The sequence below is a fragment of the Phyllostomus hastatus genome, unplaced genomic scaffold (genome assembly GCF_019186645.2).
Source record: "Phyllostomus hastatus isolate PE091 unplaced genomic scaffold, TTU_PhHast_1.1 phas_contig_30, whole genome shotgun sequence".
NCBI lineage: Eukaryota > Metazoa > Chordata > Mammalia > Chiroptera > Phyllostomidae > Phyllostomus > Phyllostomus hastatus.
In genome coordinates, this window is record NW_025333841.1 from 6,442,511 (window position 1) to 6,468,212 (window position 25,702).

Consider the following 25,702-nt stretch of genomic DNA (forward strand, 5'->3'; position numbering starts at 1 on the left):
TCTGTAACGACCAATCTATACTTCTTAATCCCTTCACCTCTTTCATCCAGTCCTCCAACACCTCTCCTCTCTGACAACCACCAATCTACTATCTGTGTCTATAAATAAATGTGGGTGAGGGGAGTAATAGAGTCCTGCTGGACCCCAGCAGTGGGAGTGGGGATAAGAACATGAAATGGGAAAAAGGAGGCTGCACTGACACAAGTGGAATGGAGAAAAATAAAGAATTACAGAAGTAGGAAACCGAGCAGGGAGTGTTCCTTAGAGAAGATCACAATTAGCTGCAGTCTGGTAGGTCCAGTGACACCAGCAGTGTGATGGATATAGTCATGTAGACCATGTGTCTGGTGCCTATCCATTCTGCACCAGGTAAATCACACCCATTGGGTTACAAACAATTTCAAGTCAAAAAAAGTGCAGGTACAAGTGTCTCATTGTTAGAAACTCAGCTTGATATTTCTCAACTATCTTCAAATGACTCTTTTCTCCCTAAAATGTAACAGTCATATCAGTATCAGCTGGGTATCAGGGCTCTTTGGTATGTGTAAATCCAGGCCTCAAAGTAGGTTCCAGGCAATTTCCCAAAGATGGGGAGGTCAGAGGCAAAAAGCACCTGTGACACAGTGAAATTCACTTAAGTGGCTAGAGGAAGAGGTAGACTCTCAGAATCTCTCTTTTCTAAAATCCTGGGCAATAAGACAATTGGAGAGAAAAAGAGAGAGGAGTCTCAGGCTGGCATCTTTAAAAGCAAAGGGAGTTTGTTGTGAAGTCTGTTCTTTAGGAGTCAACAACTGTGAAGTGAAAGGTGAGGTGGCAGGATCCAGCAGAAAGAGAAGTTACATTGTGCAGCAGGACCAGCAAAGCCTTGGCCAATCAGATGGGGAGCTATGGAGAGAGCAGTGTCTGTCAGAGAGCCTATGTTGATCTGAAGTAGCCAGATCTTGCTCACTTGCCGGATGTGGGCTGCTTTAGGAAGGTGACCTCAGGCAAGGCCAGGATTCTACACTTGATACAGACCCTGAAGGAGCTGACAGGTGGAGGCTTCCCACTGACCCCACTGCTCCCCACAACTGGCCGCAAGCTCTTCCTGGAAAGGGAATTGGAACAGCACCCATCCATGTCTACTTCATGGAGGGTCACATGTTGCCAGGAAATGAATGAAGGCCCTATAAGCCTTGAGATCTCTGCTCTTGCTCTAATGTTTGGCTTTATCTTTGGAGAAATTTTAGAGGCACTAATTATTCCATAATATTTACAAAATATGCAATGTCATATAGTAGAAAAAGCAAGGACCTTGGAAGCAGAAGGTCTCCTTCAGTCTCAGTCTAAGATGCTCCTGTTTACTGTGATCTTGGATAGGTTGTTTACCTCTCAAGTTTCTTTATGTGGAAAATGGAGAAAATAATAGTCACTAACTCAGAGGGTTGCTTAGAGTGTAGAATGGCATAATCTGGAGAAATATTTAGTGCAGAGCAAGAAACCTAGTACATTAAATAAATGGTGTTACAATGATGAGGCTCTTTACTGTGACTTTGATGTGCTGGGCACTGTGTAAACCATGGGGTGGGCATGGAGGGACTAGTCTTAGAAGAGTCTTACCCAGTACTTGTCATATAATAGCTTACAGTCTCATTGAGGAGTCAAACTGTGGGCAAATGAAAGTGTGCTAGCTACTTACCACTATACCCAAGAAATTTTCAAGAAATAAGTTTTTTTTCTCCTTGAAGTGTTTGCTGTTAGTATTGTCAGTAAATCCACTATAATGGAGGCAAGAACAGGATTTGAAAATCTTCTGGAAATTGACTGAGGCCATGGTCTTTTTGTGTGTATTATTTACTGGGACAGACAGTGACTCGGTCCTCTGATTCTGGTATAGAGAATCAGGACCATGCTGTGAGGAAAAGACCACTTTTGATTAGCCATTCCTCTTGACACAGGAGCTTCTGAATGATGTGCACTGATAGGGATTCTGGATGGAGCACCGATGCTGCCCAATGTGTTCCCTGTTTTGGAGCTAGAGTAGATCCTTGAACAAGCTCTATTTCATCGTTTTCTTATTCACTGGAGAAGAAAGTGGCAAAATATTTAAAGATGTTTATTCCTTACAGACATCCTAACATCACACTACAATGGTCCAAATGTTCAATTTCACAGGAGGCAGAAAATCACATATATGTTTGATGTAGATTGGAAAGGTGTTCTTTTTTTAGTTTAAGATTTATTAATTTATTTATAAAGATGTTATTTATTTATTTTTTTTAGAGAGAGTGGAAGGGAAGGAGAAAGGGAGAGAAACATCAATGTGTAGTTGCCTCTTACACACCCCCAACTGGGGACCTAGCCCACAACCCAGGCATGTGCACTAGACTGGGAATGAAACTGGCTACCCTTTGGTTTACAGGCCCACAGTTAATCCACTGAACTATACCAGCCAAGGCTAATATTTATTTTTTATTATATTTTGTTGTTTATGCTATTACAGTTATCCCCACTTTACCCCACTTTGCCCATCTACACCCACACTCCCCAGGCAGTCCCCATACCGTTGTTCATGTCCATGGGTCACACATATACATTCTTTGGCTAATCCCTTCACCTTCTTTCAACCAGTTCCCCACCCCCGCAACAGCTATCAGTCTGTTCTATGTACCTATGCCTCTGTTTCTACTTTGTTCAGTTTATTTTGTTCATTAGATTCCACATATAAGTGAGATCATATGGTGTTTGTCTTTCACTGATTGGCTTATTTCACTTAGCATAATATACTCCAGGTCCATCCAAGATTGGAAAGGTCTTAGTGTGAAGCCATTTTGGAGAAAATCATTGACATTTCTCTTATAACTTCTCTCGCTCTAAAGTCCCATTCTAGTCTATAGAAGACCAAGAAATGGAGACAGCTTAGTGCAAGAGTCATTCTAGCATTCTCATTTCAGTTATCTGTTGCTGTGTATAACAAATCACCCTAAAACCTAGTGGCTCAAAAAAACCCCATTTTGTTCATAGTTCTGTGGGTCAGGAATTTGGACAGGGCACACCAAGACTGGATCTTCTCTGCTCCGTGAAGTCTAGAGCCTCATAGCTTGAATCTCTGGGACTTTGATGGCTTTTCTGGGGTCCTATGTTTACAGCCTTGGTTCCTACCATCAGCTTGGTTCCTCAGTTCTCCTTCACATGGTCTCTCCATCTAGCCAGATTGGGCTCCCACACAATACAGGTCTTAGAGAGTCTGCCTTCTTACATGGTGATTGACTTCCCCCAGAGAGAACATGGAGCTGCCAAGTCTCTTAAAGGCTAGGCTTGGAACTGGCATAGCATCACTTTGGCCATATTCTATTTGTAAAAACAAGTCACAAGGCCAGCTTGGATTCATCAGGACATGACCTCTAGAGGGTGGAGTGGCATATGCATACAGGTTTAGGAGAAATTGATGGTCACTATTCCATTTACTATTCCTGTTCTTCCATAGCTTATTAACCCTAAAGTGTAGCAGCTAAAATTATCCATTTAATTTTGCTCATAATTTTGTGAGTTGGGAATTTGAGATGAGATCCATTGAGTTCTCCATTGAGGGGTTTTCTTACAAGATTGCAGTCAGATGTGAACTGGGACTGCAGTCATTTGGTAGTTTGCCTGTGCTGGACATCCAACATGGGTCTCTTTCTTGGCTGGCGGTCAACACTGGCTGTTGTCCAGGAGCTCAGTTAGCGCTGTCAGCTGGAGATCCGAGATGTAAACTCTCTAGCACTATGGTCTCAGGGTACGCACACTGCATGCCTGGAGCCTAGCTTTCCCCAAACAAACATCCCAAGAGGGCCAGGTGGAAGCTAAATGCCACAGTTACTATCTGTGGAGATTATCCTACCCATTGCTTATCTCACAGAAACTCACCAGGTCACCTGAGATTCTAGTAGAAAACAATCTTAAATTGTGATGTTGATCAACATTGTAGGGTTTGAATCAGAAATGAATCCTTGCAGAGCCCTCTAGTATTTGGATCTCAAGCTTCACATTGCTGAGACGTGAGCTTAAAATTAAAGTGACTTCCAATGTCCAGATCTTAGTCCAGTGGGCCTTTCTTGAGCTCAGGTACCCTCCTTGGGAGTGTAGTTTATGCCAGGCTGCTTCTTTTTGGACCGGCTTTCTGCTGTGTTTTTTTTTTTCCCCAAATGAAGAACACATTTGGTTGAGTGAGAAGCAGTCTTGTCACTAAAACATCTAATTTGGTCTTGCCTGATGACAACGGCACTATACTCAGCTAGTCCAAACCTGCCAGGAAAAAAGCCCAAATTGTATCTGTCCTCTGTGCCCCCACTTACCCCAATGGGAGCCTCCAGTGCAGACATTGAAACCTCGTGGCATCTTGCCCAGAAATACTGCTCAGAGCTGGGAGAGGACGAGAAAACATAGGATCCAGAGTCTGGTGTCTGGAGGGATTTTGGGCACTGGTATGAAATAGACACAGGACTAAGGATGAGACTCTTGGGATCTTTACCACTTTCATACCAAAGACTTAAGCCTCTGCCCCTTACTCCAGAAAAATAACCCCAGCTCTCTTAGAGGTGTGGCCATGCAGCATTTTATTATAGAATATTGATTTAATTCCAGGACTAGGTTATTCATCTGCACAGAAGTTGTGTCCCAAGTTTTATCAGATGTTTGGAGTTCTCTCCCATAGCAAGGACAGACACAACATGGATGGGACTATTTTACCATAGTGACAGGGCAGAGGAAAGTGGAGTGATCAGGTAGTGCAAATTGCTATACTGAAAAGTGGAGGTCCTTTCACCCTAGTGGGACAGGGCAGAAGGATCTAGGTGGGGAAAAGGAACTGCTACAGACTAAGCCAGGGCTTTATTGATGCCTCAAGAGTGAGTCCATTTGGCCCTGGCTGGTGTGACTTAGTGGCTTGAGCACTGGCCACTGAACCAAAAGGCCATCTTTAAATCAAGAAGAGTTTCCCTTATGAAGAATCCAACCATGGTGGCACCCTGATCTCAGAATTCCAGTTTCCAGAACTGTGAGAAATAAATGTTTGGCACTGGCTGGTGTGGCTCAGTGGATTGAGTGTCAGCCTGCAAACCAAAGGGTCACCAGTTGGATTCCCATCAGGGGACAAGCCTGAGTTCTGAGCCAGGTCCCCAGTAGGGAGTGTTCAAGAGGCAATCACACATTGATGTTTCTCTCCCTCTCTTTCTCCCTCCCTTCCGCTCTGTCTAGAAATAAATCAGTTTTTTTTTTTTAAACAAAGAGTGAGTCCAGGCATAGCTGGTGTAGCTCACTGGATTGAATGTGGGCTGCGAACCAAAGGGTTGCTGCTTGGATTCCGAATCAGAGCATATGCCTGGGTTGCAGGCCAGGTCCCCAGTGGAGGCCACATGAGAGGCAACCACACATTGATATTTCTCTCCCTCTCTTTCTCCTTCCCTTCCCCTCTCTCTAAAAATAAATTTAAAAATATTTTTAATAATAAAAGAGTGAGTGCATTTGGTGGTGGGGAAAAGACCATTCTCCTAATGCCCTCTCACAGATGTCAAACCTTCCAGCTGACCATACCAAATTACCAAGTAGCTTGGGGGCTGGAGACTGGAGCATGCCTTTTTCTGAGGCAGTGCCAACATTCTTTTCATACAATATTAAACATCTCACAGGGTTTTGAAGAGGGGAAAGCCCCTTTTCTGTTCACAAGAGAATCCTGGTGGCCTCCTTAGCAGGGTCTTCATTTAGATGAGATTGCTTGACCTGACACTTTAATATTCATATTCTTTGGTCTGTGCCATGAATGCCCTTATGATATCATTGATTTTTCCCCATATGGACACACATCACTATATTTTTCTTGCGTGAAGTGTTTATTTTCTTTGTCTTCTGATTATTTCTTTTGCAGGTAGCAAAGTGATCCATACTTGACTTATTCTTTGTGTTCATGGACAGAGTCCACTAATACTCCCAAGTATATTTCTCTTCAACTCACCTCAATTATATTAACTAACCTAGCTTTAGTCATATGTCAACTATTAGTTTCCTTCAATGAACAGGAAGATATCTGGCTTCCAGCAGGAAGTTACACTTGTTGGAGGTGCCATTAGTGATATTGCTTGGAGTGGTGGGGTGAGTTCTGATCTGTGCAGAGAACTTTCTTGGAAAATTTAATGTGGCAGGAAAGCTGAGGCAGGATAGACATAAGTATGATCCTTAAGATCTCCCAAGACAAAGACTGACTTTTTCCTAAAAGAAACTCTTGTTGCTTACTGGGGTAAAGGGGAAAAAGCAAATGTTATGTGTATACAAGAAAGGAAAGAGGGAGGGAGGGAGGGAGGGAGAGGAGGAGTGAGAGAGAGAATGCGGGGGGGGAGAGAGTGTTTTAGAACGTGCTGAGTTAAGGGAGTTCAAAAAGATCTCAGAGTTTAGGATTGGCAGATAAGTCCAGTGAAAATGTGCTTCCCACCTCCTTTCAAGAGGCCAGTTGGAATGTTGAGAGACCATGTGACTTAACAGAAGAGCAGTGTCTAAAAAGAGACCCACCTGATTTCTATCCTGGCTCTCCTGATGTTTTATCCAGGCTCTACCACTTACCAGCAAGTTGATTAACTTCCTGGAACCTCAATTTCATCATTGGTCAAATGGAAATAACAAAGTCTCAACATGTCCTAAGCCTGTGGTGAGGATGAAATAAGATAACGATGTAAAGTATTTAGTATGCTGGTTGGCACAGGGTAGGCACTAAATCCATGGTAACTGACTATTATTGGGTGTAAGCTGTCTAAGGACTGTATCTTCTGCCCCTCTACCTTTTCTCTAAAACCACCTGACTCTCCATTCCCTTTGAATTCCAGTCATTTGAAGAGAAATTCCTTCCCCCCACTGCAGTGCTGATATTAATTAATGGTCTAATCTGGGGTTGGATAATCACATTGTGTCATCAACCTCCTAACTATTAGATATTAATTATAAGAAAAACAGGCCTGGAGTTCCTCCCAGACCTAGGACAGAGGCTGCAAATTTCATTTAGAGGGTTGCCGACCTTTAGGCCCAGGCTGGCTGCAACGGGCAGACCACTCTCTGGTCTTGAAAGCCACAGCAGGCTCTTGTAATTGGGTTACCGCCTGGGATTCAATAGGACTAATCCATCTATATAATTTCTTCGCCTTGTTTAATGCCATTAACGAAACTGAATTAAGGAGCGTCTGGGGTTGGGTGGGATGAAGGGAAACGGATTTTCTGCATGGGAGTGGATGCCGCCTCTCCACTGCCAGTCTGGAGCCCATGGCCTCATTAATGGATGACTCTGAGTCTTGCCAGTGGCCATCCCAGTCCCTCATCATAGCTTCAGGCTTCCAGGTATAGGTGCGCCGCTAAAAGGCCATCGGGAAAAGGGTTTCCCAGGACGCCTCAGGTCTACCCTGTCCTTCCTTGTCTTTGTTTGGCTCTTTCTCCATCTCAGTCCTCCCCCTCTTGCACATTTTCTGAGCAGTTTTCCTTCTAGTTGAAATATTCAGGGACCTTACATATGTTTTGTGACTAGTGTGTCCCAGGCGATACGTACTTATTCCAGTACTCGCCCCAGTCCCACCTCACTCCGTTTGCATGGGGTTGGCCATTCTGGGTTGGGCACTCTACTTGCAGTTTGCCAACCAGAGCGTCCAGCTGTAGGAGGAGGGGCCTGCTTGTGGGGGTGGGGGTGGGAGGTGGCAGCCGCTGTTGTCAGTTTCTCTGGGTGCCCTAGTGACACCCAGATCCCAGCGCGCCCATCTCACAGAGATCCCGGCTATCTCAACTTGGGCAGCTGGACATTGGAGGAGAGAAGTCACCGACTCCTGGAGTGAGATTCCACTGATCGCTGCAGGCTGTGGCCAACAGCGGAGTTCCCAAAGTGTAGGTGGCGACCAGAGCGAGCTGGACAGAGCGGCGGGGACCGCAGCTGCTGGGAGCAGAGGGGTAACGGGGGCAAGGGGGGTGTAGGGTGGTCGCAGGGCTTGGATCTCGGCCGCTGACAGTGCGAGTGCACTCCGGCAGCGCCCATGGGCCCTGCGTGCCCCAAAGGGGTTGGGGAATGTCCGGCCGACACGCTCGCCTGCTCTCCGCGGGGCTCACCCGGGTTTTGACAACCCGCCGGCTGACGTCCGCGCGCCCCTGGCGAGCTCTCCCTTTACTACAGCGGACTGGCGGCTGCGTGCCGCCCCGCCCTCCCCGGCCCCCGCTCCCCGTGAGCCCACACTTTGCCGCGGATGTAGAAGGCGTCGCCGTGTAGAGTCACAGCTCCGAGACCCGAGAGTTGTTGGGAAGGAGAGTGCTAGCGAGGGAACAGGAGAGCCCTGAGGGGGTGTTGGTGTAGTGAGGGAGAGAGAGCAGGTAAGGGCCAGCGGTCCCTGCTCCTCTGCCTTGAGCAACTCGGGCCCCCCTTTTAGCAAAATAATATGAACCTGTGAATTGATTGAACAGAAGGAAGGTGCGACCCTCCCCTCTAGATTCTCCGCGGGCAAGGAGGTGCGCGGTTATGCGGTGTAACAGGCTCACACGTTGCTTATCACATGTTCAAACATTTCCTTTTCGGAGAGGCTCCTTATTTTTAAATGAATATTTTCGTCTTTGTTTTGATTTTTTTAAAACTGTCCTTCGGCTTTTATTTTGATTGAGTTGGCGGCCCGCTGTGGCTTGAGAAAGGGGGGAAAGCAGCCCGCTGGCGCGCGGGGCAGCCCACCCAGGCAACTCCCCGCGCGGCCCGCGGCCCGGGAGGCGGCGGCAGAACAGAGGAGTGCCGGCTGCCCCTCTGGGCGGCCCCGGGGTTGGGAGTGTGGCTCCACGCGAGCAGGCGGGCGAGCGGTTTGGAGAGACGCGCGAGGGACGCGGAGAGAGCGCCGCTTTGTCTCTCCACTTCTTAAGGCTGGCGAGCGGCTCCTCCCGTGGCCGGCCGCTGGGGCTTGCGGTGGTGGCAGCAGCGGCTCCTCCTTCACCTCTTTCCTTTCCTCCCCACTCTCTCACAGGCAGCAGCAGCGGTGGCAACGGTGGGGGGGAAAGCGGATCCCGCCCCAAGCCACACCGAGGGGAGCTCTCGGTCAAGACTTGCCGCCCTAAGCACTCTCCCAAGTCCGGCCCGCTCGGCGAGGACTTCCGTCTCCTGGGCGAAATTTGTGAAGCAAGCTGGGATCTATGAGTGGAAAGGTGACCAAGCCCAAAGAGGAGAAAGATGCTTCTAAGGGTAAGCCTGCCTGCCGAGTAAGCCTGCTTCCCTTCGCTTGGTTTTCCTCGCCCCCCTCGAGTGCGCTCCGCCCTTCCACGGCTCCCGGCCTTTCTCCCAGAGCATAAGCTGCCCATGACCTCTGCAACCCTGGGCGAGAAAGGACGAATCAGGGGCGCTGGGGGGGGGGGGTCTGTGTTTGCACCACTTTCCTTCTTTCCTCGTGGAATTGTCGCCCCGCGAATGCCTCCAGCCTCTTCCACTCCCCCTCTGGACACTCGGAGGCGGCGCTGCGGGCAGCCGAAGCTGCTGCAGCCCGGAGCGCCGGGTACAGGGCTGCCTGCTACCCGCTGGCACACGGTTTGTTTGAGTGCATGTGTGTGAGAGTGCACGAGTGTGCATTTGTGTGCTGCGCGGGTGCAACATGGTGACATACTCAGGAATCTGCCCCACTGTAAGAACCCAAGCCCGGATCCACCTACAACCCCCTCTCCCCGCCCCCCAAGCAAACAAAGAGCCTGGCCAAGACGCAAAACCCCTCCCCCACGCTTCTTTCCCCCACACGCCCCCTACTCTCTAACTCTGTAGCCTCCTCCTTAGAGGACAGGAGCTTGCAACCTTCCACATGCCATGAGCAAAAGTGAGCATTCCCAATGCCCCAGCGCCGCCCGCGCTGCGCCTCAGCAGTGCAGCCTCGCCAAGCCCCGGGAGAACAAAGGCTGTGGTCCCCTTGCCACTGGTGCCCAGCGGGAGCGGGCCTCCAAGGAAAGGAAAGTCCCCTCCCTTCGCTTTCTGGGGTTCAGCCACCTGGCCCGGGGAGCCTGGCCGCCTGTTCCCTGGAGTATGCGTTTCGGCCTGGGGCCTCCCAATGGAGGGCTTGGGAGGCGCGGCGGAGCAGGACTCAGGCTAGGGAAAACTCAGGAGAGGGAAGGGGCGTCCCTGTGGCCCCCACGCCGGCCCGTCCTAGCTGTTGTCTTGCTAAACCCGGTTTAGCTCTGGCAGTAAACTGGAGACAGCATCCTTGAAAATCCGGGTACAGAGGGAGGCACAGAGAGGGGGTGTGGTAGAGCAGTGGGGGGAAAGGCAGATGCCTTGGGTGCAAGTGTCCAGAATGGCCACAAAGCAGACATTGGGATGGACTGGATCTGCTGGAACCGCAGCGACCCACACCGAGTCCACACTACAAAAGTGGAACTGCAGAGGGAGGGGGGTGTGCACAGCTTTCGTTCATGGGGCCCCGATTCCTCTCAGCCTTGGCCCCCCTTCCCTCCCACTCCTTTCCCTGTTCCTTTTTCTCTTCTCCTCCTTCTCGCCTCTCCCCATGTTTCAGAGCTTTCTTTCCCCGGGAGATTCTAGGGCAGCGCCAGACCTCCCCCGCGGAAAGTTGTCAAAGTATTCAGCTCAAGGCCTCCATCCTTGTTACTAAATGGAACCGTTTCTCTTCCAACTAGGCAAAGCATTGACGAAAGGCTCGGGGAGTTTATGGGGAGTTTAGGTCTGTGGTCCTAGGGATCAGTGTTGCTGCCAGTCTGGCTCAAGGCTAGAGTTCAACACCTCAGACCTCTCAGACCGGCTGGCTATTTGATGCTCACAGGTTAATTGAAACCGTCATTTGGAAAGGAGAACTTCTGCACATTTCCAGAGCTTTCCTAATTGTAATGCATCTTTAATGCATTCATATAATAAGGGAACACAACTTCAGGGTCTTTAAAATGTTTTTTTTTTTCCCACTGAGGGCTAGTATAGGTAAATGCAATTGAAGATTGTACCACCAAATTGATCTAGGCAAGTGATTCCCCTTCTGAATCTGGTTGTATTTCAAGTTTGTTTCTGGAACTTTGGTTCCTGAATTCTGATTTCTATCAGGTGGTTACCTAAACTTTATTTCAGGCTACCTTTAAGAGAACTCTAAAATCAAATTCATTCACAGAAAGTGAATTGCTGTTTTAGGAATATGATTTGCAATTGTCCAGAACTGATTAAATCTGGAAGTATTACAGCAAGTTTCTGTAGCTCAATAATGAAAATTTTTCTAGTTGTATGTCATAATATTTTCTTATGTTGACTCACCACATCTGAAACTGAATACCTCTCTGTAGGAATTCTGTAATTAGCATTTGGAATTATGGTTGCAATTAGAATAAATTAAAGTAATTTTATAAGACAACTTTTAAGAAGGAATTGACTTTCCTGAAGAGATGGGAATCTTATGGCTGCTAAGAGTGGGTGTCTCATCTCTGTTTTCCTGTTGGTTGTTGAATGTAGAGTGTTTTCAAAATCGTGAATGCCTGATAGTCGTATTTTTCCCTTTCAAGGATGTTAAAATCTTCTGTCACTAAATTTTAAACACTACTTTTTGTGCTAGAGATGATAAATACCAGGTTTATTGATATTTTTAGTCAGTAAAGTACATTGACCATCTTTATGAAGAGGTTTGGTTATTTATAAATTTCCTATATATAGGTCATTAAAACTTTTTTAAGCTAAGGGACTCATGAGCACACTCTGCGAAACATAGCAAGATATAGGATTGAACATTTAATAGTTAATTTGAATATCCACATGTTTGATTTTCAACAGTGGTGTCACAGATGATTGAATCAAATAAAATAACTTTATAACCGTTTGAATGAATTTCATAATGTTTTCAAGAGTATACTGCTTGTTTAAATTCAGCCTCCCACCCCATCATTTGGGGTTTATTCCAATAGCCTATCATAACTACATATGTGACTATCACAGACTACAGCATTTATAGTTTTTAAAACACAGGTAGTAGGTAATCAGTAAATTATTTTGTGCTGTTTAGTGAAATAGGGCATTTAGAGCATAGAAATTGCCGATTTTCTCTTTAAATGATGTTTTCTTCAACTCCTGGAGGTTAAGGCCAGTGATGGACAACGATCTTTTGGATAACCTTTTCAATTATGTAGCCGGCCAAGACAGACTCTCTCCTCTGTGGCAGGGAGGAGGGCATCTTGATTATCTTTGAAACTGTTATTATGGCCCCTTGTACAGCAAATCATCTTTTGTGTATTTACTTAGGCTTCCCATAAACTTTGAAATTGGCACATGTATATATAGTTTTGGGGCACTTAGGTCCTGAATAGGAGGACCTATTTCCATTTCAGTGAAAAACAAAGCATAACATTTGTTTGTTCAAGCAGATACTTTCTTAGCTTTGACTCACTATTCTCTACCTTGTCACATAAGATCCTTTCAGCAGTTCTATGTTGGAAAAGCTTACAGTTAAGGCTGTGTCTGGTTTACTGCAACTGTATTTCTGTGGCATTTGGAAAATGTGTAGCCTGCTACAGATAAAACCAGATAATTTCTGGACTGAGTAAAATTGCTGGACAATTCTCGATTTCAAAACTATCATTTGGTTTGTATGTAGCTACCTGTTTGGAGTTGGGTGTGTTTTTCCTATCACCTTTTCCCTTGTACTTAGCCAGAAAGCTATCACACCTAGCAAATTTCAAAGCCACAGTGGGACTGCTGGAACCAGCAGCATGCCGGGCTTATGCTTGCTGGCTGCTGGGCAGTGCAGGACAATTCCAGGCATAGTCCAAGAAACCAGCCACTTGCACAGCTGTTGGCACATACATTTATGGGCATGGCTCATTTTCTGCTCACTTCCTGGCCTTTTCTAATGGCCTCTTTAATCATACCTAAGAAGGACAGGGCATTGTGGTCATGCAGCCAGCATATCACTTCTTGAACATTGAATGCCATTCCCAAAGATCATCTTGGTCTTAGTGGGTTACTGTAATAGCATCCAGCAAATGTCACTCTCAGGCTTGGGCCAGGTGAAGCAGGTGTTTAGAGGTGTTTTAACCACAAGAAATCATGACGTTGGTGACCGCTTATTAAAAACTAGCAATCATAATCTACCTATTACTCATGCAGGCACTTGTTCTTTCAGCTTGTGAATAAATCATCATGGACCAGTGTTTTTATGCAATGTTGTAAGCCCCATATTTTCTTCTGGACTGAAGGTGGTGATCACAGCCTTGGTGAGGGGTTGTGGCCAGGGAGGTCTGTGATCAGAAATGTTAGTGTGTTCTTGGGAATCAGTACACAAGATAAGTGCACAGTGCCCCCAAATCCCCTTCATTATCATTTCTAGCAGTGCATAGCTTCTTCATTGACAGAGGCTGAAGCTCAAAGGGGGAGCAAGTTGGGACATGGGTTAGGGGTACTGTATCCTCTCCATTACTTAGTACTGCTTCCTCTAAGTCTCTTTCTAGTGCAGTTCATATCATTAAAAGGGGTTAGGATGTATCCTCGAGCTGGAGATAAAGGTGAGGTTGGGGTAGGAATAAATGTTGGGTTGGGGACTGGGTAAGAAGCAGAAAGTGAGCTGTGGGCTGAAGGAAGGGGTTGAGGTTTATGCCTAGAGCAAGGAAATGTCAGATGGCCTCAAGAACAGGATCAGAACTGTGGAAAGAATTGGGTTTGGGTGCTAAGCTGGAGTGCTGATTTTTGAGGCAGTGAGTAGGGAGATGAAACTGTTAACATTCCAGGTCTCGTTGCAGCTGTGCTGTTTTATGTTCAAATCAACTCCTCATTTTGGGAATTACAATCAACAGAACAACCAGAATGTGTTGCAGCTCTTCAAATACATTCAATAAAAAAGGATTTCTAGTGCTTGCTTCATTATGGCTTATATTTTTAGAGTTGAGAAATTTGAAAAATAATTGCTGAGATTAAATAATTCAAGGAGAAAAAAAATACATGAATTAAAGTACAGTGAGTGGAGGGGATCCTACATGACTATTACCTTGTAAAGTTCAACATGATCTTTGAGATGTGAAGATTGGGCACATAATATGGTTTTAGCAATTAGTAGGGAAGACAAACATCCGCATAAATCATTGTCTGCCTTCACTGTTACAGTTCTCTATCCAGAAGACATGTCAACACTGGGATTTCTCAGCACAGGCTGAGGACTGGACTTCAGACTCATTGTCCTGGTTGATGTGGTTCATTTTAGTCAGTCCTTACCAACTCAAAATTTACCTTACCTATTTGTTATATATCAATTCTACAAACTCAGTTGATTCAGATTTCTGACATTTTTAAATGTCGCATTTTACCACTTTTATGAATGCCATATCTTGAAGAAACCTTTCTCAGGGGTGTAGATTTCTAGGTAAATACACTAATTTCCCCAAGAAAGTGAAATCGTATATAGTTAATAATCATTATGACCATCATTCCAGTCGGCTGGTCTAATTTCTCCTTGAAATGGATAGACATTTTTTTTTTCTCTAAAGAGGTGTTTTCCGGGGCATTAACCCTGAAAATGTGAGCTTTGTAATAGGAAAGAGAGAAGTTCTTGATTCTTGGGGCACAATGGAAATGTGAAGGGCTGTTTGATTAAGTACCTGGGTTTATGAGAAACAAAGCTTTGATTACAATTACTGTGTGTGAAGATTACTGCAGAGCAGTCTCCATACCCTGCTCTTGCCTCTGCCCTTTGAAATGACTGTTAGCACTGATTTTCCAATTGAAATGGTATTAGTATCACTGGCTGATGATCTTCCCCACAGGCAAAGGGGAGAGGGCACTAGGTGTCTGTCCTTGCTGATTCTTTTTAACTCAGGCTTAACTGCTAGTGTAAGGTTTGGGTTGACATTCTAGGGGGTACTGTGGGGCTAGGCTGAGCTGGGTTGCTTGCTTGTCCTGCCTACTGTCAGCTTTTGGCAGAGACCTCAGCTTTGGTTTGGACAATTACTATTTGACCCAAAAGAGTTCTCAGCTGTACATGTCTGTCCTATTCTTTGGATCTTGTCTGTAGTAGGGTCTGGGAAGAAGGAAAAAAATATTTGGGTGAAAGGCAGGCCTGATCAGAGGCCAAATTAGCAAGAAGTCAATTAAAAAATAGTATGAACTTGTTTCCTTTTTTGGAATTGCAGATTATATATAGTAACCAGCCCAAATCGAAAGCGTCCCTCTCACTTGACAAATGTTTACACCCATATAATCAGCAACAAAATCCATATACAAAATATTTTCATCACCCCAGGGAGTTCTCTCATGTCCCTTTCATGTCATTCCCCTTTCAAAGGCAACTACTATTTGATTTCTGTTATATATTAGCTTTGCCTGCTATTGAATTTAATTTAAATGGAAGCATGCAATATGCATTCTTTGTTTTTGAAACCTAGCCGTCTCTCCATTCAGCATACTGTCTTGTCCTCTGGTTTCTTGGAAGACCCCCTCCTGGCCCACATTAGGAGCATTTGTTGAATGATCTAGTCAGGAGGGAATTCCATGAAGCGGGGATATGTTTTATTCATTTATAATAGTAACAATAATGATTATGGTTATTATAGTTATCATTATAGTCACTTTTGAATTTTCGAGCATTTACTATTTACTAGACACATATTATCTTTACATATATCTTATCTAATCCTCATGGTAGCCAAATGAAGTAGTGATTAGTACTTAGGGACTTTACAGATGAGAAAATGGAAGCTTAGAGAGATTATGTAGTTTGTATGAGGTCACACAGCTGGTGGGTTGCAAATTACTAGCATAGTGCTTGGCATTGCACAATCAATAAATAATTGTGTAATGCATGTACCATGCACATGTCAAAACTCACTTCCAGTTTCTTGTCCTATCAGAAAGCTGTGTGACGGAGAACGTCTCTGTCAGTGACTCACTGTGGCTTAATCTGAACATGCCTGGGGATATTTACATTTTAACTAATAATTGCCAGAGGCAGAGCTTTAACCCTAAGGAATTAATAATGTCTGTGGTTGACTTTCTGACACTTAGATAATTTGGGGAAGGAATTTTGATTGCGGTCCTAAAAATAATAGTTTTTCTGAACACTGACTGTATGCCAGGTATTTCACATGAAATATCTCATGAAATCTTCATAACAATCTCTGGAGGACAGCTATACACACTATTATTGTTCTCATTTGACACATGCAAAAACTGAATCTCAGAGATTGAGGCCAGCCAGAGGTCACTTGCCTAGCAAGATTAGAGTGACAATTTGAGCCAGGTTTCACTGACTGCAAATTCATTTCCTAACCACTTTGTTATACTGCCTCCCTAGGCAACACAACTGGTTCTTCTCTAATGTAGGTTTGCACAAAGACAAAATTACTTCTGGTTTTCCAATGGGGACACAATTAGGAAGCGTGTACCTTTACATGCACGAGTGTTCCAGGGCTGTTGTCTTGGTGCAGCTGAACAGATCTCTCAGCATTTCTTGGGTGGATTTAGCATACCAGGCACTGTGCTGGGCCTGGGCATTCGTGCAGAGATGAAACAACCCAGTTCTGCTTCAGGGGTGCCCTTTCCTCCCTCTTTGGCCTTGGACATTGACTTTCTGCTTTCCGATGTTCATTGCCCCTCACTTGGCCATAACTGTGACTTTTAAGATTTAAGCATCCGTCAGTTTGAAAATAATAGTACTTTTTTTTCCAGAACTGTGTCTGGGAGCTTGTTTCACCTGTTCTCAAGACTGCACTTCCTCTTAATTCATTGCTAAGTAAAACTTCCGATTGTTTATTTTTTCCCATTACACAGCATATGTTTTGAGTCTGTCTTTCATCAGAATTATGTCTCATTTCCCTTCTCTGTCTTTCTCAATCCCACCTGTTTTTTCCTCCCTCTGTCCCTCTCTGCCACCTTCTCTCCTTTTCTGTTCCTGTTCTTGTCAACAGATGTCAGTGGTTTTCTTTAACTAAGTGTGGTTCCTTAGGGTATGCAGGATCATTGGAGGGTTCTCAATTTCTGGATTTTTTCCTTTGATAGCAGTACTAACTTCAGCAAAAGACATTCCCCCTCTTCCACAGAAGAATCCTTTCACCACTTATTATATAACTCATTTTAAATGGGAAAAAAGTGTGAGCTTTATATTTTACACTATTTATGCTGCCTTCAGTTAGATAATATTTCCCAAAATATATCTTGTTAACAGAGACATACACTTTGAGCAAGCATATTAATTATATTCTCAAAGTTAGGAAGTATGTAGTTTCTCTGAGCTGCAGAATCTATGTTTAACAGCCGTAATTAACAGTGGCGTATCTCTTGCATGGTGATAGGTAAGTTTAACAACAAATGTAAAACCCAGTTCTCAAATGATGTAGATAGCATTTCTACTCTTCTTAAACTGTGGGCTAGTGAACAGATTGAGTACTTACATATTTATCTTGCTGTTAAAAGTAGAAGTAAACAACCTAAAGAAGGCAGGCTGAGTTCAGTTCTTGAATATGCCTGCAGATACTTTCATAATCTTCTTTCAACCATGACTTTGAAAGTATCGTGAATTTACCTGCTTGTTTTGCCTTTGATTGTCTATATGTATGCTTGCCTCTCCCCTTGGGAGGTTTACTGAACATGAAGACTTCCAAGAGCTGTTGGATTTGCAAGTGATTTTCAGAGCTCTGGGAACAATGTGAGCCAGTCTCCTGGAAGCAGGGCCAGGCGCTCCTCGCTGCTCTCATTTCAGGGAGCATTTCCCGACCAGCTGGAAACCAGACAGCAGCGCTGACCAGTCGGTCAGGTTAACCAGCGTCCCTCAGTCACTGTGGGTCTGGCAGGCGGGTTTATTACAAACCTCAGTGTGCTCATTAGCCTCGTGATGTGGCAGCTGCCTAAAAAAGAAACACGGAAAAGTTGTGTCACCAAAGGTGAAACTTGACGAAGAGCCGCTGAGCACTGGGCATGACAAAGCTCCCTTGCAGGCAGTGGCGGCAGGCAGCGGAGGGTTTAGCCACTTGCCTGAGATGCCCACGGCCCCACCTGCTTGAATGGGGACGCTGCAAAGTGAGCCGCGGCCTGAGCTGGTGATACTGTCGGCTACAGGCAGGGAAGGGGTCGTCCTCAGGCCTTGATGGTGTGTCGCTAAGATGGTGGCAGCTGCAGGAAGCACCCCATCCTGTCCTTACTCTGCATACACTTGACTCACCCTCCCAATGCCTGAAAGGCAGACAAGGAAGGCAGGTTCCAATGAAAGCCTAGAAGTCAGGGCTTGGCCAACACAAGAGCTTTGGTTCTTCAGTCTTCTGGTCAATGCTAATTGGGTGTTAGCAGTTCAAAAATACAGGATACGTCTTGAACAGAATGGTCAGGGCTGTTTGGAATTTATTTGTGTGATTTTACATTGCTTATGTTTCATTGTATTGATTTTTTCAGATTACAAAATAATGTACATTTACTGGTGACAACTGGGAAAATCCTAAAAGCATAGAGAAGGAAATATCACCCAAGAGTTCCACTCCCAGGTTAACTTTTTAAGATTTTCCTTTGTCTTTTTTCCCCTGAATTTTAGGATACACTCATATACAAGGATAATTTTCTTCAAGTGTATGTGTGAGATCATATAGTATATACTATATAACCTGCTCTATTCTCTTAACAACATGTTAGAATGTTTTTCTATATGATTAAATCTGTACCATCATTTTTAGTGTGTGCACTAGGGGTAGACTTGAGTTTTGAGGGTGACAAAGGAGAGCTGGTGATTTCGTGCCTGTGAGTGTGAAAGGTTTTTCTGTACGGCCTCAAGAGCCTTCTCACTGAGCTCCACAAACATCAGTTGTATTTTACAAATGTACATATACAGATATGTGCACATATAAAGATATATCTATGCATGCATAATTCTGTAAATAGAAAAATAAATGCATGTTGTATACACACACACACACACACACACACACACACACACGCTTAGAATCAATTCTGAAGGACTCGAAACCAAAAAGAATCTCTGGGTGGTTGGCTATAGAAGATGTATGGTTTTTATTTGTATCTTCTCTTTTCTCTACAGTTGAGATATATAATGATATTAATGATATAATAAGTAAACTCCAAACCATACCAGAAGCCTTCAGAATGATACCAACATTCCATCTGAATTTAATATTGCTAATTTAATTTGGAGTATAGTTCCCACTTTACAATGGGCCATCTTCCAAGTAAAAGTGGCTACATGGTTCAAAGCATGGATTTTAGAAACTTGGGTTTGTATCTAATTTCCTCCACTATTTGCTATGTGATTTTGGGAAAATTATCTTTCTAAGCTTCTTCACAATGGAGATACTTACATTTATCTCCTAGGCTTATTTTAAAGATGGAATGAGATAATGCTTGGAAAATAGAATTTGGTCAATGGTGATATTGATAATATTAGTAAAATTGTAGTGATTTTTATATTAATTATTCAAGTTATAGGGTTCTTTTTAGAAGGCTTGTTGGCCATAGAAACAAATCTACAGATTCATACATCTGTGTGACAATCATGCACCAATGTAATGGATTTTTGTTATACTAACTCATGCATTAATACATCCATTAATTACTCAATAAATATTTCTGAGCCAGGCACTGTACCAGACACTGAGGATACAGTAGTGTGCAGAACAGGCAATCATCCCTGCCTTCATTGAGCTGATATTTTGCAAATTTACTTAGAGGAACCAGACTTTCAGGACATAGAGCACTGTGCTCCATTTTGGTCGTATGCTAAGTGCTGAGTACCCTGGTGCCTGTCATGGCCATGTAGGCTCTGCTCAGGTCCCATCATCAAGGAGGCACCCTGATCATGGGGTATTGGTTATCCTTGGCCCAGAGACTGATAGAGCTGAGGTTCTTGAACCTGCTTGGGCATCAGCATCACCTCCTAGAACATACATCCCCCACTGTAAGATGTTAATGATGTATCCCTGGCTGGTATAGCTCAGTGGATTGAGCACTGGCCTGCAAATAGAAGGGTTGCTGGTTCGATTCCCAGTTAGGGCACATGCCTGGGTTTCAGGCTAGGCCCCCAGTACAGGGCATGTGAGAGGGAACCACACATTGATGTTTCTCTCCCTCTCTTCTTCCCTTCCCCTCTCTCTAAAAATAAATGAATAAAATCTTTAAAAATAAAAAAAATAAGTTGATAATGTAGATCTCAGTGTGAGGTTTATGGACCCATTTTTAAATAAATCTTTTCAAGTGATTTCTAATACTCAGCCACTTTAGGAACTTATTGTTCCTGAGTGATGTTTCTCAAGTTTGCCTGAAGTTAAGTATCTTTGGTAGGGTATGTTAAAAAGAAAAAAAAGTTACACCTCCTTACCCTGGCCTGCTGGATCAGAAATTTAGAAAGAGAGTTCGCAAATCTGAATTGTAAACAAGTATCTGAGTGATTCTTATCTTCAGGCAAGTTGCCAAAATATTGTCCTGGAGACATCAAAGTACCCCTAGAAATAATGTGTAAATGCATATTTTTCTGGTGAATGGCGTTTATAGCTTTTAGAAGTTTCTCAGATTGTTCAGTTTCTCTAAAAATGTGAGGCGAGGTAGAGCCCTGAGGTCTGTGCCCAGCATTGTTGTCAATGAACTGAATGCTGTGGGTTCTGAGTTTTGTGGTAGGTTGAAGTAAATAACCTCCAGTGCTCATAGCCTGTTCATCTTCCACATACAAATACTGTTCAGAAGCTTCCTTTCTCCTCCTTTTCTCCTCTTTTCTCTCTTATTGCTAATCCTTCCTTCATTCTTCCTCTTGCTGAATTCTCTTTAGGAGAAAATGGAGAAGGGAACTTCAAAGCCTGGGCCTTTCTAGGGAGGGCAGGCCTTGGAGGGAGCTTTAGGAATGCTATCCAGAGCTGGCAATCCCATCACAGCTATTAGATGGCAGAGGTCAATGCTCAAATACTTTGACCGTCCCAGTTGCTTGCACCTCAATGGATCTTGATGTGGTGGGTTAAGGTGGTAGGTGTGGAACTTCTATGATACCCCTTTGCTAGTTCATAGCAGGTGGACAGGGGAATTCCTTTTCTTGGACACTACTTTCCTGCCTGTATCCAGATAGCAGTGTGAGGTTTGGACCAGGCCTAGATGCACCCCTACCTCTTCTCATCCTTTAGGCACCAAGCAGTGTCCCTGTAATTGGTTCATGACCAATCAAGTGCATTGACCTATTACTGCTAGTTACTTTGAATTATAAATGTTTCTTCTTTTTTATTTCCCTGGGGTAATTGGGATTTCAGGCTATATAGAATGACCTGATTTGTACCATAAGAGCCTTTGGGACTTTGACAGATTTCACCATTGAAAAAACACACAGCTTTCTCCATCCACCCCACTGGACATAAAAGCAACCTTTGAGTTGATGGAACAAAAAGTGTACTTATAAAGGGCATCATGCACAGAAGGGGAGGAAAGGGAAGTAAGACAGTTCATCCTCTTTTCTGAGGCCATTGTCTCCAGACAAATGACAAAACCAAATGCCTTGAAAAATCTTGTATTGATTTTTAGTGCAGAGGTATCTTCTTGGGATCTGAAACACCTGGTAGAAGGTAATAAACTTGTTCCCCTGCCCTTGAGCCAGAAGTTGACTTGCTTAGTTTCTATGGCAGGAGGAAATGAGAGTAGTTGCTCCTGTGAGAGTGAGATTTTGTCTAGGGTGCATCTCTCTTGACCATATTGTGTACAGGTGAGACTCACTTTATGAAATCCTGATATGTATAGATGGGTCTGAAATGGTGAATGGGGGGTAGTTACAATGTTGAAGGAGTTATTATTTTATGAACAGTTTTTATTTTAATAGCATCGTCTCTGGTGTGTCTAAATGTTTCTTTGGAGATCAGGGATTACTTGATTAAAAATGAAGAAATAAAAGGCATGCCTAGAGGCCTCTTGTGGAAGCATTTAGGTTTCCTGCAAATTCTAATTACCCTGTATTTTGCCATGTATAATACGCACCCATGTTTTGTGTGCATCATACACGAGATTATGTAGCCATGGTATGTAATCATTCTACCCATGTGCATCCTTATTTTCCCCTAAAAAATCTGGGCAAAAATGTGTGCATTACACACAGTAATATACAGTGTAAATCATTGCTCAGAGTGGCTATTTGTGCTTCCCAGGTTCTTTTTAAAAACTTTAAAGTTTTCTTTACTTTTGTTATAGTAAAATATATAACATAATAGTTACCATTTAATGATTTTAAATGTATAGTTCTGTGGCATTACATACATTCATACTGTTCTGCAACCATCACTATCATGCTTTCCAGGTCCTTAATCAGGAGTTATAATGGCTGGAAGGGACCATAATAACCATTTGTTCCAACCTTCCCATTGCAAAAAAAGAGGGAATCGAGCCCACAGAGAGGCAGTGAGGCACCCAAGGTCTTAGAGCAAGCTGGTGACAGGGACCTTGCCCAGTGCATTTCCATGTGACCACACTGATAGACTCAGGCAGGTGGCCTCTTTTACTATGATGGTAAAATCAAGGATTAATGTAAATATTTAGGCTGCCTCTCTGATTTTTTTTCTTTTTTTAATCAAGCAATCAATCAATCGTGATGAATTAGAACCAGAAAGCCCTTCAGACACCATTTGGCTGAATTCCTAATTTAAAATATTGTCTCTACTTGCTAGTTCTACATCTAAATTGAACTACAAAAAGATGCTAACATCCTAATTTCTAAAATCCTGGCAAATTTTCCCCCTGCCTTCCTTCCACTGCCTCCATGACATTCCATGGTTAAAACCAGGTCCTTTGTGGGTGGCTGTTATTAATATGCTTTCCTTGGGATGTTTACAGTAACTGCTGTGACCTAAATAAGATTGCTTGTATTGTTTTCCTTCACAAAGGCAAGAGCATTTTAAAAAAGTGTGTTCATTTCCTCTCATACCACCACATTTACCCATGACTAAAAGAACTAAAGTTTTGCAGTTTTTCCTATTTATGTATTAGATGAGGAAACTTTCACTGGAAGAAGAGTACATATATACAAGCTAAACATTTGGGGACTTTGTATGCCATAACCACTTTTTCTTGGAGTAGAGGTTCATAACAATATATCATCTTATGTACCATGTATCATCATGTTATATACCATGTATCATTATAGCATGATCCTTTAAAAGTTTATCCTATTTCTAATTGTGGTAAAATGCCTAACATAAAATTTACCATCTTAACTATTTTTAGGTGTGTGATTCTAGAAGTGTTAAGTATAATTACATTGTTGTGCAATCAATCTCCATGATGTTTTCATCTGGCAAAACTGAAACTCTGTCCCCATTAAACCACAACTCCTCTTCCTCCTTACCCCCAGCCTTGGGCAACCACCATTCTATTTTCTGTCTCTGTGAGTTATATTACTTTAGATACCTCACATAAATGGAACCATACATTACTTATGTCTTTGTGACTAGCTTATTTCACTTAACCTAACATCCTCAAGATTCATCCATATTGTAGCATGCACTAGCATTTCCTTCCTTTAAAAGTCTGAATATTTTATTGCATGTTGTATTATCAGTCAGGGTTCTCCAGTGAAACAGCCCATACCTATCTATGTCTACATAGACAGATATAGATACATAAGAGAAGATTTATTATAAGAATTGACTCACATGATTATTGAAACTGAGAAGTCCCATGATTTCTTATCTGCAAGCAAAAGAACTAGGAAGCTGATGGTATATATAATTCAGTGTAAGTATGGTTTAGAACCAGGGTAGCTGTTGGTATAATTCCCAACTGAAGGCTGAAGGCTTGAGGGGACAGGCTGGTGTAAGTCCCAGAGTCTGAAGGCCCAGAACCTGGAGTCCCAATGTCCCAGGGCAGGAGAGGCTGGACATCCCAGCTTAAGAAAAGAGAGAGAAATATTGTTCTTCCTCTACTTTTCTGTTCTATTGGGGCCCTCAGTGGAGTGGATGGTACCTGCCTATATTAGTGAAAGAGTTCTTCACTTAGTCTACTGACCCAAATGCTAATCTGTTCCAGAAACATCCTACAAACATACCCAAAAGTAATATTTACCACATATCTGGGCACCCCTTAACCCAGTTAAGTTGACACATAATATTAACCATCACATATATATAGTGGTACCTTGGTACTCATCGTTAATTTGTTCTAGAACTTGTGATGGGTACTGAACAATGAAGCATTTTCTCTTGTGGGGCAGTGTTGTGACTTATACAAGTTCTAACAAGTATGATAAGTCCCAAGCAAGCACCGAGTCCCAAAAAATTTTTTTCTCATCAAAATACAATGAGTACAGGGTTTGGTGAGTTCTGAAGCCACTGAGTACCGATGTATGATTGTATAGATCACATTTTCTTTATTCATTCACTTGTTGATGGATATTTGGGTTGCTTCCACCTTTTGACTATTGTGAAAAATGCTGCTATGAACATGGGTGTTGATTTTTTTAAAGATTTTCTTTATTTATTTTGAGAAGGTATGGGATGGAGAAAGAGAGGGAGAGAAACATCAATATGTGGTTGCCTCTTGCACACTCACCACTGGAGACCTGGCCTGCAACCCAGGCATGTGTCCTGAATGGGAATTGAACCAGCGACCCCTTGCTTCACAGGCCTGCACTCAATCCACTGAGTTACACCAGCCAGGGATGATTGTTTTTTTTTTTCATTGATAGGAGAAATCATTTTAAATAATTAGTTTGTTTCCTTAGTCTTTGGTCCTAGGTCATCAAAATAACATGGTGCATAAAGTGAAAGAAGAACCCAAACCATCAGGTACCTGGAGTACTGATGTGTTAAGCTAATGACTTGCAAGTTTGAGAACCATGAGATGAGTGAATAGGACTTTTCTTGTTCCTCTTAGATCTATTTATTGTTCATGGTGTTTTTTGTACAATGATTTTTTTGTAGAAATAATTTGGTTCTTCTATGATAGCTTTCAAGACCTTTATCCCTGCATTTGGAGTGAATTGTGCCTTCCTGTGCCCTTTGCAATTGATTTCCATTTGCCTTTTGCTTTGTATGTCTCTCCCACTATATTGTAAACTTCTTGACCCTGTCATTCATCTCTGAATTCCTGGGACCTAGGACAGAGCCCATAAAGCAAATGAAGTAAATGCTTGTTTGAATAGAAATTTGACTCAATCTGTCATTTGGAAAATGTTAACTTCCTAGTTAGTCTTGGAACAGTTTGACATTTTTATTTGTTTTTCTCTGCTTCTTTTATGTGTGAGGCATGGCTTATGTTCAGGAGCACAAATTAGGTTTACATATGTGGCAATTAAGGTTTTTTCCCCTCAATCCTTTTTGGGGAGTGGAAGAAATATTTGCTGAGTACTTTGCATCGAATAGAGGAAATATCAAGGCCTGAGCTTTAATTTTTGCTTTGTGTAGGTCTCTATGGTCATCCTCACTGTGCATGCTCCCCCCCAGTCACCTCTGAAGGTGGTTTGCACAGGTATCATGTGTGGCTTTGGATTGTATAGCTAGTGCTGTCAGTGGGGTTTGTATCAGGGCACAGATTTTCCACTCTCTGTACTGGCTCCCAAGCCTTGTTTTTTCATGCACCCTGCTGTCTTCTGAACCCTCCCTAACATCTTTATGTGTTTCCAGAAATAGAAATCTCTCAAAGTGGATTGTGCCTTCTAATAAAAGCCCTAGCAATGTTTAATATATTTTGTTTCCTGTTGGTGAAGAGAGCATGGATCTACATTACTTTCAAGTAATAGATAAAACTTTAGAAACACATGCCTGAGAATCTGGACACCGTTCTTTC

The 25,702-nt window shown here is 43.3% G+C and overlaps 1 protein-coding gene across 4 annotated transcripts in view; it reads left to right on the top strand.

Moving 5' to 3' along the window:
- FGF13 (fibroblast growth factor 13) overlaps window positions 1-25,702 on the top strand; it is a 528,114-nt gene that overhangs the window by 19,234 nt on the left and 483,178 nt on the right. The window contains exons 1-2 of one of the 4 annotated variants that reach the window (XM_045839431.1): window positions 7,729-7,935; window positions 8,982-9,196. In XM_045839431.1, the coding sequence (XP_045695387.1) occupies window positions 9,148-9,196 (49 nt within the window). In that variant the 5' untranslated portion in view covers window positions 7,729-7,935; window positions 8,982-9,147. Of the gene's footprint in view, window positions 1-7,728; window positions 7,936-8,220; window positions 8,350-8,981; window positions 9,197-25,702 lie in introns of those variants that run through there. The other 3 variants (XM_045839429.1, XM_045839430.1, XM_045839428.1) reach the window with 3 other exon arrangements.